Source organism: Drosophila nasuta, chromosome 2L (genome assembly GCF_023558535.2).
Source record: "Drosophila nasuta strain 15112-1781.00 chromosome 2L, ASM2355853v1, whole genome shotgun sequence".
NCBI lineage: Eukaryota > Metazoa > Arthropoda > Insecta > Diptera > Drosophilidae > Drosophila > Drosophila nasuta.
The window spans coordinates 12,141,959-12,160,583 of record NC_083455.1 but is presented as its reverse complement, the minus strand read 5'-3'; the positions used below and the strand labels follow the sequence as shown (position 1 = coordinate 12,160,583).

At 36.5% G+C, this 18,625-nt stretch overlaps 2 protein-coding genes across 6 annotated transcripts in view; one reads left to right on the top strand and one right to left on the bottom strand.

The window, feature by feature from the left end:
* Positions 1-18,490, bottom strand: part of LOC132785484 (mucin-2) — a 29,079-nt gene extending 10,589 nt beyond the window's left edge. The window contains exon 1 of the mRNA XM_060791607.1: positions 18,085-18,490. Coding sequence (XP_060647590.1) covers positions 18,085-18,307 — 223 coding nt within the window. The 5' untranslated portion in view covers positions 18,308-18,490. The remainder of the gene's footprint in view (positions 1-18,084) is intronic.
* LOC132785517 (uncharacterized) lies at positions 515-18,178 on the top strand. 5 transcript variants are annotated; one of them, XM_060791665.1, is made up of 9 exons: positions 515-663; positions 10,961-12,181; positions 12,330-12,547; positions 12,680-12,832; positions 13,199-13,328; positions 16,031-16,237; positions 16,558-16,978; positions 17,062-17,224; positions 17,284-18,178. In XM_060791665.1, the coding sequence occupies exons 2-9, from the start codon at positions 11,044-11,046 to the stop codon at positions 17,749-17,751; spliced, it is 2,898 nt and encodes a 965-aa protein (XP_060647648.1). In that variant the 5' UTR covers positions 515-663; positions 10,961-11,043; the 3' UTR covers positions 17,752-18,178. The 5 variants fall into 5 exon arrangements, with proteins under 5 accessions (XP_060647648.1, XP_060647656.1, XP_060647640.1 ...); XM_060791673.1 differs by having other exon boundaries at positions 515-667; XM_060791657.1 differs by lacking the exon at positions 515-663 and adding an exon at positions 2,597-2,617.
* Positions 18,491-18,625: the final 135 nt, after the last annotated feature.

Here is an 18,625-nt window from a genome sequence, read left to right as displayed (position 1 = left end):
AAAAGACTTAGACAACGAACTCAGGTAGCAGCGAGTTCAAGTGAAATGCTGAATTTGAGGGCTTCATTTGCTCAAAGTCCTCTCGCACTGTCAGCTCGGTAATTCCAGCAAAATGCTAATTAAGTGAGCTCAGCTCAGAGATAGAGAATGAAACAGAGACAGCGCGAAGTGTAGAAAGAGATAGAGATGGAGACGGAGGAATAGCCAAGTGTTCACTCCCACAAATGGCCTTGTGACGCATTTAAGGCGAACGGTAATTCCAATGTAGATTCTGATGAACAAGCGCTAAGCAACTATATAGTATAGTATAGTTAATCTTATCGTAGTATCAGTTGTCATAATACTGTGTCAGCTGAAGGTGCGCCCAATGTTTGTGCACCATAAAAACGCATTGTCTAAACGTCCGTTTGCAACCAATTGACAAATATTGAAACAATTCATAAGTCACAAAAATTGTACAAAAAGGGCATGCAATGGGGGAACTTTGTTTCAGTTGTTCGTTGATCATAAGTGCGTACACCCACACGACAGGATATATTTAACCGGATATACAGTTATAATTACCATATATATAATCGTGACTTGCACGGACTTGCACCAGTTTGAAGTGGTAAACCGCATTTCGTTTATTGGCCGCAAACAAAACAAAATAAAACGCAACAAGTTGGTAATTTTTTCAATTGATTAGCACTTTTTCGAATTAAGCGCGAATTGAACCCTCTAAGTGAGTGTTTAAGTGTGAGTGTTGTGAGTTGTGAGTGTGTATTTAAAACAGATTTATACTCTCGCAAGACACGTCTCGATTGCAAATAATATAATACTCCCCACTTTTTTTTTGCTTTGGGTTTTTCATGTCCAGAAACAAGCAACGAATTGTGCAAAATCGAAATGAAAACAATAACAAAACGATAACAATCATCAACAAAGGCAAAAAAACAAGCAAATTAATTGCATAATTATAACGAAAGCGCGAAATGCATGAAAATTGCGTGAGCCGCATAAATTCTCAACGCAAAATGTGCAATAAATAAGTTTATTGAAAGTTTGCAAAATTTACATAAAGTACGGAGAAATAAACGGCAACAACAAAATGAATAATAGAGCGTGAAATTTCAGTGCTTAAATTCAAAATATACATTATATAAGCTCGAAAACAGTACGCAAAAAAAGAAGGAGGAGAGAACAGGCTACGTTTGGGTGCCGAATTCTCTATACCCTGGATATGATATTCCTTGGAAACTCTTTCAACTCTTTGCACTCTTTTTAACGTTTTACTTTTGCCACAACTTGCCAAATTTCTCTTGCAACAAAACAGTTGTTAAAATACGAGTCCTTCAGCAGAAATAGGTCTAAAATGTGTCATAAATACATTACAAGCAAAAAACAAAAACATTATGATAAAAAAGTACATTTTGCAATTAAAAATTCAACGAACTACAGTTCCAAAACTGAACCGCATTAGAGGAAGCACCGAACAACGCACGTAGGTCATAACGCACACGATTTTTATGTGGAAAAGACAATTTAGACAAACAATCAACAACGGGCAACAACTGTTTGTCCAAAAAGCAGATGAGACAGAGACACATTTGTGGCTGTCATTAAATCAGCGACAACTTCATTCAAAGAGCGCACAATCGTCAAAATAAAAGGCTTACCAAAAGCAACATTAGTTGCAGCAACAATAGATAACTGAACGACTAGCTGATACCCTGACTTAAGAATACATTTTTATTTTGTTGAAATAAGTGTCAGTACTTGCTTTATGCAATATTTTAGCAGACAGAAAACTGTAATTCATTGTCCCTTATGCTAAAACTTTTAAGTATGACGAATATATAATATTTATTATAAAAATAATTTGTAATAAAAATACATTTCTAAGAAGCATTTGTATTAATCACTTTAATTACAAAATATTAAAACTACACATTCTAGACAATTTCAACCTGAATATTAGCTGCTCATTAAATTTCTACCTGCTATACATTCAAAGCATTTTATTACACCTTTTTTGCAGTCAACTGAATTGCACAGGGTATGCGAAATAAAATCTTGTGTTGCCTTTTTTGTTGGAACTGCACAACAAAATGTCTCGTGAAATTTGTGAAAAAAAAACAGAATACAAATAACTTATAAAAATGTCTCGCCTGAGTTTTGCAAACGCAAAGCATTTTAACAACATTGAATAAACCTTGGACGCCAACACAACAATTAACAAGACGCAAATGCAATTTAAATTGCAGCGAAAATGTTCCAAGAGTGAAAAACGAGAGAAAGAACAGCAAACGAAAAATCAATTAAGTGACCAAAAAGAACACAAATAAGATTCATTTGTCTCAAAAAAAAAAAACTTGATGAAACTTTCAAGTCGCTTTTTATGTCAAGCAGTTCCGCATGTCTTTTTTTTGGTTTTTTGGTTTTTAATTTTATTTATATTAAGTTTTAGTTCGTATTGTTTTGTTAGTGTCTTTTTTGTTTTATTGATAGGCTAATCGATGGCATCGGGCATGTTTATGAGGTTTTATGAGGCAGCCTGACCAGACCTGGGCAACAATATTAAATTCGCTACACGCTCCATTTTGGCGACTTTGGGTAGACGAACTTCCTCCTATATGTATGTATATATATATTTGTATATATTTATGCGAATGGAAAGAGAGAGAGAGAGAGAGAGAGAAGTGACAGACCTCAGTTCGCCTTGCATTATGATTTCGGCATGAATTTTGATGACGCCAGATGAGCATTATTTATATTGCTTGATTTTGTTTTCTGTTTTGATCGCTGGCTTAGTCACAACAACAAATAAAAAGGTCAACGTGCAAGAACTTCCAAAAATGGCAGTAGTAATAAAATAAAGCAATCGGGGCAATAAATTTAGTTTAGTAGTGTCGAATAACGCAAAAGTTGTTTTGGGGTAGAAGAAGAAGTCGTTTACGAAGTAGTAGAAATAGTAGTAAAAAATGCCAAACAAAGTAGTTGAACAGAAAAAGTGATAGTATTAGTATATGTAGATTCTGTAGTAAAACATGTAAAAGAATAATTGTAGAAATAAAAGAGATAATAGAAGATTAGTATAAAAGTTATAGCAGCAGCTTAAAAAAAAAAAAATAATTATAAGTTTAAATTCTTTACATAGTTGAAATTAATTCATAATTTCGACTATTATTATTATTATTTTATTAGTATTTTTATCAATCTATTATTTTTAAATCGATTTCTGATTCAATTTATGTTAATTCAATACTTCAATATTAAAGGCATAATTTTTACAGTGATTTCTGAAGGAAATGGATTGAATTACATTTGAATTAATAGTTCAATGTTTAATGTACTATTTTTGGTACGATTTCTGAAGTAAATTCAATGAATTTGTATTAATGCATTACAAAAATATTAAATTTACAATTTTTGGTATGATTTCTGAAAGAAAATTTATTAAATTTAAATTGATTCAATACTTCAATAATAAAAAATTCATTGAAATGAATTCAATACTTTTATTTTCAATCTAATATTATTTGGAATGTTTCTTTAAGATATTTCTTCATTCATAAATATTGTATATGAAATTTTAGTTAACAAATAATACACTCTTTCTTTCTTTGAGTATCAAATTTATTTATTTATTTTTTCAAAGGTATCTTGAACATAATATTTCTTTTATAAAGATTTTATTTAAAACATTATTACATTGAATAATGTGCGCTATAAATATTACAACAATTTCGCAATAAAGGCGTGAATTAGTTGCCACATAATTGCTACAATTATGAAAACATTAGCATATGCTATCATGGCTAACTATCTATTCCATGTAATATTTACGACGTTGTAAATAATAAAGTAATCTGGGTTACGTCACTTGCCGACTCTGCATAACTTTGAGCGCACAAATTTGGTTTCCCTCATATTTCAAAAGAATTGAGCACTGAATTGCTGAGTTACCTGAGATGCTGTCACTGGGTATCTATAAGTTGAGCTTTTTCTAATAGATTGAGAATGCCAATACGTACTAAATCGAAGCTAAACACACACGCATAATGTATGCACATGGCGCCTAGTTGAGATTTGGGGGCCAGCACGTTGGCACTTTATCAGCATCACGCTCTTAAGATTCCAAACTAAACAGAGCGAACGCAACTGAAACGAAGCTGACTGACGTCGCGTCGCGTCGCGTCGCAACGACTCAGCTGAGTTGAGCTCAGGTGAGCAGAGCAGAGCAGAGCTGAGCTGAGCAGAGCGAACTGTTGAAGTTGAGTCAAGTTAAAAATTGAGCTGAACTGAGTTGGTTTCGGTTGATGGTTGGTCGCGGTTTCTGTTTCTGCTTTCAGTTTCATTTGAGACGTTGTCGCGGCCGCAAGTGTTGAACACACACAGCTTAACAACAGCACACAACAACACGCAACGTGTGTGTCGCTGCTAAATGAACTACAACAACAACAACGGAGAAGTGTACATTTAAACGGGTTAATCAATACAACAAAAACCAAAAACATCAGCAGCTGGTAAAATACAAAAACAAACAAAAAGACTGCACAAAGTGCAAGTGATTAAATTTTTGTTGTTAAATTGTTGTCGTTGTTTCTTTCGCTGTTGTCGCTGCTGCTCTCAGTGTTGCTTTGCATAACCGTAACCGTGGAGTCGAGATTCATAAACAATGCAAAGAAGTGCGCAAAAAGCATAAATAAAGTGCAATCGTTTTTACATTATCATTTCAATTCAATTTATATACACAGCTATATATTGAAAATAATAAACGTATATATACATTTTTTATATACATATATATATGAATATATGAGAAGAAAAAAAAAAGTGCGGCCGCAAAAACAAGTTCGTTGCCTAAGTCATTTGTTTGCCAGACAAACGTCTGGCCGTCTCTAAGCGTCTCTAAACCGTCTGATTCGCGCTCCCAACAACCAACTATCCACACTTTCAAAAACTTAATTATTTATAATACTCGCCATTTATTGCTAATATATGCAATATATACAATAAAACACAAACGTTCAGTTTTGCCAGGCCGCAAAGTCAGCCACGTCAACAAGAAGTCGCCAACATAAGAAGCACAAACCAAAGTCACCGAGGCAAGTGGTATAAGAAATGCGAGAGAGCAACGAAAAAAAAGAAGAATTCTTCTTTTTTTTGGTTTTGTTGTGTTTTTTGTTTGTTTGTTGATGTGTGCTCAAAATGCCAAAAGTCACAACGAAAATCAAATACGAAAAATAAACATAGAAAACAAATCACAATAAAATATGCATAATATATAAATCAAAAGTCGAAAATAATATAAACAAATGAGGCACATCGATAAGCCAAAGCCAAATAAATCATTTACAAAATTGCTGCCATTTCAATGTCAGCCAACAACAATAACAACAACAACAACAATGCGTCAACGGCGCGTGGGTTTAATCTGAAGGGTTTTCAGAGAGAGAGGTCTGTAGAACACAACTGCCGCAAATTTCAGTGCATTTCTGATTTGTATTGCAAATTGCAATTTTGTGTTGTGTTTGCGTTTCAAATGGACGCAATTTTCATACGCAACGAGTGTGACAGACTGCCAAATACCCTATTACTAGCTTGAACTTTAGAATGCGAAACAAATAAACTCAACAACTTTGCACTGATTAATTGGCATAAAGTCTCGTTCAATTTGTTCAATTTGCATACAACATTTAAAGTTCATTCTACTTCCCATTCCCCCTGCAGCTGACATAGGGTATTTACTAACAACAAAAGTGCGCAAAAACGCAATTTGAATTTATAATTTTTGCAATTATTTTTCATTAATTTGTCGGGCCATAAAAAAAGCGTCAGGCAAGTGATATAAAAAATCATAGCGCATATCTCAAATGCTTACGCGCCGTGTGAGTTATATAGTGGATCCCCTCCCCCCTCCGCCACCCCTCACACCCCCGCTTGGATGCTGGGAACTCGTAGAATTGCAAATGGCAGCGCGTTTCTAATTTGTTTATAGAATTTCAAATATCAGCTGCCGTTTGCTGATTGATGAACCTGCTGTTGACGTTGTTCCCTTCTCCCTCTCCACTCTGTCTTTTTTTTAATTAAAAATAAATTGCCTATAAAGAATAATAAACAAATTAACAAATTACTGACAACACACTGCTTCGAGTGTTTGCTCACTTTCAGTTTGTTCTGTGCTCACAGTGTGTACTCACAGAATTAACAATCTCACGTCAACTCGACCATCGAAAAGTGATATATTGAGTTCTCTCTGATTGATGTCAGCGATTTAAGATCTCGCAATGATGTTGTTGCGATTATTTGATTAAGACGAGCACGTTTCATTTCACAATTATGAAAATATTCCAAGATTTGCCATCTGTGTGTTTTTTGTTTGGCCTCTGCTAATATGGCACGTAAGCGTTTTGAAAGTTATTCCATTAAGCGCTTTGTCTCAGATCACTTAAGACTTAGATAACAATCAGTTGGTACAGAAACTGCGAGTCTCAATTAATTACTCGTTATGCGCTTTATCTTATGGGAATTATCTTGGCAAATTAAAGACTTTTACAGCGCTCTTTTAATCAGACAACAAATTGTTGCACTTCTCGAAAAAACACATTAAATTCAAATAAATAAATCAAATAAAATATATATAAATAATATAATTAAAATATAAAAAACATACATCTAAGGAATGAATAGCATAATATTACGCATTTATCATTTAATTATTAACTTTCCCAATTCTAATTGTGAAATTGATATTTTGTCGAATTTTGAATATATTCTTAAAATTTGAAAAGAAAATAATATAATGAATGAAAGCGAACAGCGCGGTATTTTAAATTACCAAATTAATATACCCCCAAAATCACTACAAATATACCAAAGGCTATATTTGGTATATTTAAATGCAAAATATACCAGAGTGTAATAAGAAAGCAAACAAATAATAATTTTAAAAAATAATATACCGTATAAGCACCACAAATATACCAAAGGCTATATTTGGTATATTGATATAGAAATATATGTAAAATATCCTGAGTGCACACAAAATGATTATTTCAAAAAAGTATTATTGATATTTCCAATTCATAATTCGTTTTCCTTATTGTTTTTATGAAATTTTGTCAAGTTTTGAATCTATGCTTTAATTTTCAAATTGCTACAGAGAATAGAACGAATAATAGTAGAATAAAATGATTACAAAATAACTAACTAAATGAATTAATATTTCGCTTTTCTAATTGTGAAGCGTTGTCACAACTTGACTGTTCTCTTAATTATCGGAATTGCCACAACGAATTGAATTTTCTCCAACGTTTAATATCGAGTATAGAGCTGTTTAAAAATGCAGCCTTTTTGCTTATGTAAGCCTGTTTAGTTGTATCCAATTGACGGGCGATTATTATAATTATTTTGTGGCCATAAAATTGATTACAAGTGTCAAAATGAGTTGCATGACCGACAATTAGCAATGTGATCAACTGATTTCACGCTTCAACGAAACGGACTTGACTTCGAACACCTTTAAAAATAAATATCAACAATATGTTATTATATGTAGTATATATAAAATATGAGCTAAGTGGAGTCTGTTAATCATCTGGAGTGACGGAAACCTGTAGTCCACATAGATTATCTCATTACGTGCAAGCGTTGAGGAATGTTTTAGGAATGATTTATGAGTGTTTATGAATGAATATTCGATAAAACAAACAAATCGATAGCATATCAACTTATACGTGTCAATTGAAAGCAGAACTGCATTTCACTGAGTTTCATTCAAATCCAACTTTATCTCTCTTTGAAGACTCTTTGAGCTTCGATTCAAGTGGAGCATTTGATGTCAGGGTGAATTCTATGCCAAGTGGCGGCCTCTCTCAGAGTTGATCTTCACAATTTTCTGTCGAACCGGCTGCTACACGATATGCGCATTGACCTTGCAACGCCTCCAAAATGTACAAATCAATTTTCGTATTCGAATTCGAACACCAAAATAAAAGAGAAGCAACAGCTGCCAACAAAAACCAAAAGAAAAAACGAGAAAAACGAACGCAGAATATTTTAACTTAATTTATTTCCACATGTTGTTGTCTGCGTCAAGAAAAAAAAAAGCGGCTTAACGTTTCAGAGTTTTTTTTCGGCGTGAATTTATTTATTATACATTTGGATTTGATTGCTGTTGTCTTTTTTTTTTGCATGTGTTTAATTAATGGCAACTGTTTGGAGGAGGAGCAGTTGACCACGTTGTTGCACACACATCACGAGACAAAAAAAAAAGTAACAACAAATTTAACAACAACTGAAGAGCCAAAAAATCAATCATTCAAATTGATTTGTTGCTAATTTGTTATTCAAACAAGACGCCATCCAACTCAAGTCAAACCAATAAACGCAAAATGCATTCATAAAATAATAATAAAAATAAATAAAAGTAATAAATATATATACAAAAGGTAACTAGTATCTTTGTATTGGTGCTGAAATGACGCGCAATCAAAGTGCTAATTGCATTTAGTTAATTAAATGTTAAAAGTTGAGCAAATTGAGTGAAACAACATTGGAAATGCGAGGGCAAAAGAAAAAACCTCAAGTGAGAATGACAAACGAAAACTGCTCGACTAGCAAATACCTTGTTTTCCTCTAATTTTTTAATAGAAAAGATTATAGGATTATAAAGATATTGTTATATAAAAGAGATTTCTAGTATAAAGCTTAATAGAGTTTTAAAATGTTCGCATTGATAAATAATTAAAATATCATTCTCTTCTCACTCTCAAAAGATCAACATATAATGTTTTTAGATTTTTAGTGAAATCTCTAATGATAGCGTTTATACAATTTTCATCCATTTTTTAATACCTATTGGTTAGTTTCTCTTTTCATCGCATATTTTTTAATTAATCTGCTTCACATAATTTAAATTGCACTTACATTGATTATGATAGGAACACCGTTTATAAAGATTGTCAATTATAAGAGGATTACGAAAATGATCTTGACAGATTAAATATAACTCTTTAATGCATTCTACGCATCTTTAAACATTGTGAAATGTTAGAAGCAAGTTAGGAAAATTTGACTAAATAAAATGAATTATTATTATGAAAATATTATTATTTTATGAAAATATTTGCCAAGTGAATGACTTTAACAAGTTATTAAGAATATAAAATATATTATATATAGAATATTCATAATTTGATGAACATTTTGTATCAAAAAGTCATTCTTTTTTCTCTCTCAAAAATTCAACATATTTTGTTACTCCAACATATGTATTAAGTTAAATTTCCCTCCCATTCTTCTGACAATTTTGCCAAACTTTACAGGGTATAACACCATCAAATTGACGACTTTAATCAAGCGCAGGCATCGGCTTTACTTAGTTATTATTATTATTATTATGGCTATGGCTTAGCTTTTTTTAGGGGCCTAACAAAACTATAAACACACATTGGTCTTCATAAAGAAGTTGTCAGAGTTGTTGGTTAGAGTTGTCTGCGTCGTTGTTGTTGTTATTGTTGATGTTGCTGTTGTTATTGCTGCATTTTGTGCGTCTCACGCTTTGGTCATTTGCTAATGTCAACGGCTCAAAAGCAGCCGCCTGCTCTTCGTTTTTCTCAGCTGCAGCAGGTTTCGTCAACAACTAAAACTACTACTAAAAAAAAACTAAAATAAAATAAAAACAAAAAAAAAACTGCCGAAAACCTTGACCATATCGTTGATTTGTTTATTTTAGTTTTTTTTTCTACAATCCATTTATACATGTTTCTAATGCGCTACTTGATTTATTGAGGGGTTTTTCGTTTGCTTTAGCTGCAAAGTTTGCAAATTTATTATCAACGTTTCATTCGCTTCATTTCTGTTGTTTTTTTGTAGTGTTTGCAATGAAAACTTTTCACCAACTTAATTTGTGCCTATACAACATTTTTGTACATGTTTTATTTTTAATTTCATACTTTGTTTTGTTTATGTATTTAACGCTCGTTCGCTGCTCATGTTTTACATTGAGTCATGCCTATGAACATGACTTTTGTCAACTATTTGTCTTGCAGTTTATCAAGTTTCGAGCGTGGTAAGCGCATTTTTTTCCCACATAATTAGCTTTCAATAATTGCACAGTGCTGAGTTGATGATTGTCAAGATACCCTGTTAACTACTAACACGAGATTAACAAAAAGAGAGTAGTAAAGAAAGATTGTTAATCACTTTTAATGATGTTCCTTTTTTTTGGTATATTAATTTAAAGTTAATTTTTTTTGCAGCGAAATTCCAAATATTTTGTTCTTCATTAACATGTGACGAAAATTCCCACAATTTGTTCTTTAAAATTGATTAACAAACTGTCATTAAGTGCAGTCATTAATTTTTAACTTTGGTATTTGAATTTTAGCAGCAAATTGTTTAAAAATATTTGCTTTGGCAGTGAGACTTTGAAAAAGTAATTAAATAAACTCTTTGACAGATGATTAATTATTATTGTTTAGAACAATTAAAGAAAAAACGTTCTGTTCAAAAACTGACTGAAATCTTAGCTAATGAACAGACAACAAAATAATTTCTAATAATATTAATTTTAGATTCGAATTCGCAGAAAGTGTATTTAAACTTCTGCTATATATAAACTCCTGTTCTTCTCTTTTTTTATGGTTGTTGAGGGCCCCATTATCGGTAATTATTGAAAATGTTTTTAATAGCAGAATAATCAAATAATTGTAAACACACATTTCACTTTTTCGCATTGCGAAAGTGTCGAAACTACTTATGAAAATAACGGCAATTTGAGCGTAATAATTGTAACAAAAACAAAAATCATAATAGCGACAACCAGACTCACAATATAATAATAATAATAATAGTAACAATAATAGCTGATAATTGCGTCAACTGAAAGAGAGGCAATCAATCAAAAACTCTCATTGGTTTGCTTTCAAAAACTGTTTGATTAATTGTTGAATTGTTTTTTTGTCATTTGCAGATTCGAGTGGAGCAAGCGAGAAGGCACTAGAAGAGAAGAGAAGAAGAAGAAGCAGAAGACGAGCACAAACAGATTCCATTTCAATGATACTCCGAACGAATCTTTGGCTGCTCGCACAGTTGCTGTTGCTGGCAACGCTGCTGCAGCCACAAGTGGAGGCCAAGGATGAGGATTACAGTGGTGGAGATGTGAGCGCAGGTGGCGGAGGCGATGACATCTACGATCCTGTGCAACAGGAGGCGGCAGTCGAGGATGAGGAGCAACGCAACAGCCTCGAGGCTGAGGACAACTCGCTGCAGTCCAATCAAACGGACAATGCGCTGCCCGATGCGACCACCGAGAAGCCACTTGCACCACTTACCACCGAGGCGCCAACATCGACAGAGCGAGATGAGAACACTGCCGCCGAGGTTATTGAGGATGCACCCACACAGAAGCAGGAAACCAAAATGCAAAAACCAAGGAAGCAATCGCAAGAATACTACTACGATGAGGAGCAGCCACAAGAGGAACAACCCATGGCAACCACAACCACAGTGCCCGAGTATGTGCGCAAGGCCAAGGCGGAAAGGTATCCCCAGGAATATATGCAGGACGCCGCGGGTGAACAGCCCGTGGAGCAGCAAACGCAGCGCGTGCAGCACGAGGAAGAAGAGGAAATCATCTATCACGATGAGCCACAACAGCCGCAGGCGCACATGCAACAGCTGCCCACGGCCAACAAAGCGAAAGCCTTCAAGCCCAGCTCTGATGAATACTACTATGATGAGCAGCTGGATCAAGTGGCGGCCACAACACCGAGAATCAGCACAACAGAATCGCCTCCGATGCCCGTGTTGCAGTCGCGATTTGGCGGCTTCATTGGTTGGCCCACTTTGACACCCAATAATGCGCCACTTCCTACCGTTGTTGCACTTGCCGCCCCAACAACAACAACTTCACCCACAACGAGAAGCACAACAACTTCGACAACAACCACAACCACAACAACAACGCCGGCGCCTCGCAAGCAATCGAAGCATATTCATCTGGCCAAGCCGGAACTGTTGCCAGCGGATCAGTTGCGCAACTACATCAAGGATGTGTACATTCGAATGCCGCTCGCCGTCATCGTGGATCCCTCGGCTGCGTCGCTGGAACAGGCCAAGCGACTATACATCGATGCGTTGCAGGACAAAAATATCAACATCAAAATTGTGCTGGTCACACTGAATCCATCGGGTGAGCAAAACAATTAAAATTAAATTAAAATTATCTACTAATTGTACTACATTTAATTGTCTGTCCAAGATAACAGCAATACAAAATGCAGTTTCGTTACTCCACAAAGTGTATCGATAGTAATCGATAAACAATTCTATCTTTGCAGGCTTGCCATCAGCTTTCAGCTTTAATAACACACGCGAATTTATTGCGGGCTTGAACAGCACCAAGGAGCACGAGGGCGGCAATGCGTTTGAGGGCGTGCTGCAGGCCGCCGAACTTGTGCCCTACGACAGTGCCATATTCATATCGACAGCTGTGATACCGCCACACACCGAATTGGTGCAGGACACAGCCATCACGTTGCTCAAGAAACGCATACGCGTGAGTACTAAAAAGAGCTTTTGCGAGAGCTTTTTGCCGCAGCAGTAAACGAAGCCCAGCTTAGCCTAGCTACGGCACACACTGTTTGTCTCGCTCTAACGTATTTGTTTTTGCCCTTTTTGCATTTTGCAGTTGTTTATGCTGTGGTATGGCGAACGCGCCGCCAGCGAGAATGAAACCGAGGAGGCTGTGGGCGGCATACTGGGCGAGGTGGCCATTCGCTCAGGCGGCGAAATCATACACATTGTGAGCACCGAACATGGACAGCACATAGCGGGCAATACGGTAAACAAAACAAAACAGAAGAAAAAAACAAAAGCGTTCGCAATTGTAATTGGTGTAATTAAAAGCTCGGCAAGCAAGCAAGCCAAGTGTTGAAATTGAAAGTGACGACAACAACATCAAGTGTTGCCCAAGCAGCCAAGTGAGACGCAAAATATCAGCTTGGATTACCTTTCAGGCAGGTGCTCAAGAGCACGACTTTGTTGTTGTTGCCGCTGTTGATGATGTTGCATCTTTGTGCAAAACTAGGTTATGGAAAGAAAAGTGAAGGGCAAATTTTGTTGTTGTTGTTAGAAAGGAAACACATTCCACAAGCAACAATAAGTAATCGTTTAACTTCTCTAATTTCCTCCCAACTTTATTTTGCAGTTAACACTCGTGTCGGATGAGTATCAGGGCTCCCAGGAGTTGGAGCTGCCCGTGGATACTACGCTATCCAGTTTGCATGTGCGCATCGATGCCGACATGCGACGTGCAACACTGGCAACGCCCAATGGCGGTTAGTTCAAGCGTTAACCAACACTGACACACACTAAACACACACACACACAAGAATACACATCACAATATTAGCTATTTCACTCTAACCAATAAGCTGTTGAAGTTGCTTTTAAATCAAGAGCAGGGTTGTTTTACACACTACTTCCGGTTAGAGTGTTGCAAAAGAGCGTTCAGCGTGTACGGGTTTCAACAATTTAAAACGGGATCTTCAATGTTTTGTGTGGCACGGTCACATTTTAGGCTTAGCAATCGATTTAAGTCGTTTTTCTGTGTAGCTAACTTTACTATATATCAATTACGTATGTATGTATGATAATTTAACTCCATCCACACTCTTCCCCTCTACTCTATCCACTTTACTATCCAGTGTTGTCAAATGTCTCAAGAGTCAACTGTACTTGTATTTATATGTGCTTAGTCTTAAGTTTCCCGCGATCGTTTTAACTAATCCACTTTTATGTATATAGACAAAAGCAATAAGCTAAATGACACTTTGCCAAATTTTTCCCACACTTTCCCCAAACGCTTTTCCTTAACCAAAACGCTAGCCTAACATTTTAACTTGTAGTACAAAATGAATTTCTTCAAATACAATATAATAATTTACCTTACAGCGATACTATACTATATATATGTTTAATGTTTTACACACACACACAAAATAAAAATAATAAATGTTTAGCTTTAAGGGTCTACAATAAAAACAAGAAACAAACAACAAAAATAAATAACAAACAACCTTTTTTGGGACTTTAAAAAAATTGTAGTTTGGTCGCACAACTCTTATATTCTTCTGCACTATTTTTGATTGTCCTTTTATGTTTATCGTCCTTTGTGCGTAAGTATTTACTTTTAAATTGTATTTCATCACTTATTTCTAACGCGAGCACAAATTGTTAACTGCTTTCTAACCCAGTGAGTACAAACAGTACTCATTAACTAATAATTGCTATCAAAATTAGTCTCATAGCCGGATCGGAGCATTAATCACTCCCAACGCAAGTCCACGTCGTGCAGTGTTCAAAGTTCAGACAAATAGATTAAATGGCCAGACACAATAATTCGCATTGTATGAGTCAAGAATTCCGCTTGGCTGAGCTGAGATTCCAATTGGACTCGGACCAGCCATCAGCTTATCACAAAAGCTTTCTAATTGGCACACTGTCAATTGTTCAATTTCAATGTATTATATTATTGCATTATTGCTGGCACATGAGTCAGTGCACTTTTTAAATACATTGCGTATTCATAAAATGTTAAAATATCAATGAATCAAGAATTTTAACTTAGCAGAGCTTCTAGTTGGTAAACGTATGAAATAGTTATAATTGGAGCATTTGCAATTGTTTATTTTAGATATATTACGAAAGTATTGTCGCTCCTTACTTAACTTATACATTTTGCATCTTTACACACAAAACATTTTAAAAAATTTGTGAATTTCTTGGCTGAGCTGAGATTTCCTATAAGAGTCAACGGTCAGCTGCTTATCACGACAACCTCAGTATATTCTATGTCAATTGGAAATGCTCGCTTTTATTTATTGCTATATTAGACAGCACGGCAACTTTGTATTTATTTTAGCGTGGTAATTATTGCAATAATATATTGCAACAATAAACCCTGCATATGTTTTTCTGCTAACAAACAAAATACGAACAACACGCAAAACTTGACGAAGTTTCCCACTGATAAGGCTGAGAGTGAGAGAGAGCGCGATAGCCAAACTCAACGAAAACACGCACTCCCACACACATATACACAAGCAGAGCAAACATTGCCGCTGTTTTTTGTACAAATCAATTGAAGTCGCTTAACCTGCCGCAATACCAAAAACATTGCAACGCATCGCAGTTAGTTAATAAAACCTAAATATAAAACCATTAGCGCACATAAGAAACACTAATGAATCACAAACAAACACATTTACACAGACATACTTTTGCCCATGTGGCAAACAATATATTTGTTTAAATAATTGCCAAATTTTGCAGTGCAGCAATAGAGTCCATTACATACATATAGAGATACACTAATACATACACATTTATTTGCATTTAGTAGTTGTCCATTGCCATGGCCAAGTTCAACAAAAGTGGCCTGACTAAATGAAATCGACCAAAACCGTCAAAACTGATGCGACACACGAATTAATATTGAAATTTATTTGCTGTGAGCTCACATTAAACACTTTTAGTGGTCAGCTAATTGTTTTAAATGTAATTTCACAACGCGAAACAAATGTTTTGTTTTTTTTTGGTGATGTCGTCAAGTTGTGTATTTTATTTTTGCAGAAGTGTTTTCCTTGCACAACAACAGCAACAATAATAACATACACACACACACATTCACACACGCGCGTACTACTGAGCAGCTGACTGCATAACATACACAACGACGATAGAGCTGCCAGCTTGTAAAATAACTGCGTTCGCCTTTTAATTTTTTGCAAAATTAATAAATTACTAAAGCAGTTGGAATTTTTACTTGCACAAATAGTTAAGCATTGAAACTGGCCGTACTTTAAGTTAGTTGCGCACTTTAGTTAATTGGCTGGCAAATTATTGCGAGCTTCTTGAATGTAGCGGTCTGGCAGCTCCATGTGAACACAGCTGTGCACACGAGCACTGTGAATGGCAAAAAATCAACACCTGTTAACTCTTTTGTTTTCACCAAAATATATTGTATATTTTTTTGTAGATATCAATTTAAAGAAACTAGTGAAATTCAAGTCCACAAACGATACACGATATGGCAATAACAATAATACAAATGAACTCGATGCCTACGTACCGCTCAACAAGCTGCGCAAAGCGGCAATAATCAAGCTGCAACTGACGCCCGAAGTCAGCAATAAGAAATACAATGTTTTTGTGCGCGCCGAACGTAAAGCTGATGTTTTTCTGGGTAAGTTATGTGAAGCAACTGAGCGTTGTTTTTAATTATGTGTATCAGCATCTCACACATTGGTGATAACAACTTGCTGCTGATAACCGTATCAACCTTGAGGGCGTCGTCATTTCAAGCTTAATTTGATTGTTGACGCCATCCTCCTTTCTTTTTTAAATACCCACTAACTACAACAGGGAGAGAAGGGTTATAAATTTAACAGGACTGTTATTGAGCCTGCGACTATTATGTTAATTACTTCTGTTAGCGAGAGACGTTATCAACTAAAATCGTTATTTTTTTAAATCGGTTAACGGGTATTTTTTTTACTTTGGCAGGTGATATCATCAAGCGCATCGATAGCTATTACTCCCAAAGCGAGAGCGATGCCAAATGGTCTTCCCAGGCACGCATGGCCAAATTAAAGTTTCCCGAGACTCGCGAGAAACTGGAAAATGAAATTGATGTTGCACCCAAAAGTGAAGTGGAAACATTTTCGGAAACAGAACTCGTTACGAGTCTCAATCAGACACAATTTGCGGCAGCTACGGGTGAACCACAGCGCGCCAGCTTGAGTGCAATGTTGTTGCAACGTTGTGGCACCAAAATCGAATTGAATACCCAATCACAGCTACTGGTGACAGCGGGACAAATGGCGACGCTGCTTTATGAGGTGACGAACATGCGCAGCGAACGCGTCTATCAAACGGTGCAGGTAACCGACGAGCGACGTTTTCTAGTGCAGCTCAGTCCAACGAGGTGAGTGGTGTAAAAAGTCGGGGAAGATTAGATTCAGTCAGTCACCACCAACGACTTTGTAAATCGATTGATTCTACTTCTAGCTTCAATTTGGGCGCTGGCGCAACTGCCACCGTGCGTCTCCAAGTGCTGGTGCCCACGGGAACTGCGGCGGGCACCACGGATCGGATCACTTTCACCAGCTATGGCCGTGAAACGGCAACCATGGCGGTTAGTCTGAAGGTCATCAGCAGTATTGATGCGCAGGTCAGTCAATAGAATTCCTATAGCTTCTATATCTTTAAACATTTGGCTGAATCTTACAGGATTCCACTGGACCAACGCTATCCTGGGAGTTTGGCAATCGCTGCGACTATGTGACCAATGATGCCCAAAGCTGTGGCGATCGTTTCTGGACTCTGGATATCACAGCACAAGATTGGCAATCGGGCATGTTGCGCTTGCAGACAACGCCAGCGGATGGTTTATTCTATCGGAATTATTATACCGCCGGCACCACAGAGCCACTAAAAGCCACCTATATGGCATCGTGTTGCGAACCCAAAGTTGCCATCACCGCCTTTGATGCGGCAGGAAATCAACGTAGCATTAATATCGATGTGAGAGATATTGTTTTAACCGAAGCGGCGATAGCAGCAATTTGTCTTGGTTGCATTTTATTACTGCTGCTGATTGTCTTGCTGGTGTGGAGCATTATTTGGTGTTGCAAGCGTCGCAAGGTATCGCTTGAGCTGCCTACATATCGTTCGCATTCCACACGCAGCATGGAATAGTTTAATTTTATGAATTTTACCACGAACTAACAAAAACACACTTTCAAATTTTTAAATTTGAACAATAAAAATACCAAAACAACAAGTAGCAACAGGTGAACATAAAAATGTAAAAAATACCATTAAGTATTAACAGCTTATCAACAGAAAAATACCAGAAAGTAGTTAACAGCTTATCAGCAGTAGAGATGCAACAAGTGACCAATGAACTTGCAGCTGGTCACTCCACATATCTCTCGCTCTCTCTGTCGCTCTCGCACACTTTTTACTCTCTGTTGTTGAGTGTCTCGTTTGCTCTTTCTCCCTGTCTCTCTGCTGACTTGACACACTTACCGCGATTGAGAATGCCAGCGATGAGAGCGTTTGTGGGTTGCGGGGGCGGTGCATGCACCACGGGCGGCGCTGCTGGCAGCAGGAGCGGCTTATTGGGAAAGTCGTCAAAACTGAGACCCGTCACGGATGCGCTTAGCAATGGATTTTTAACAACACGACCTGCTGCTGCATTGTTGTTGACGCGCGACGACGACGACACGTCACCTTTGGAACGTTCAGACATGTTTACAAAACGCGATATCACTGTGTTACCTTCACACAAGCCGCGTTTGTTGCGCAACGCTTATGTGCTAAACAGTACAAACGCTCAATCGAGCTCACAGATGGAAGCAAATGCTTTAGAAAATAAAAAGACAGTTAAAATTTACTTGCAACGCGCACAGTAAGCTCTACCAGGGCTCCATTGCGAGCACAGCAGCCGCCAGGGAGGAATAACATTCATTGTTGCGCACACGTGTGAATGGCAAAAATACCAGAATGGTTTATTCAAAGAACAGCTTTCATTATACTTAATAATATAATGATAATTTAATAAAATTAA

Coding starts and splice junctions, on each gene's coding strand:
- LOC132785517 (XM_060791665.1), top strand. CDS start 11,044: ATGATACTCCGAACGAATCTTTGGCTGCTCGCACAGTTGCTGTTGCTG. Junction 12,833..13,198: donor AGCACATAGCGGGCAATACG/GTAAACAAAACA, acceptor TTTATTTTGCAG/TTAACACTCGTGTCGGATGA. Junction 16,238..16,557: donor TAAAGCTGATGTTTTTCTGG/GTAAGTTATGTG, acceptor TTACTTTGGCAG/GTGATATCATCAAGCGCATC.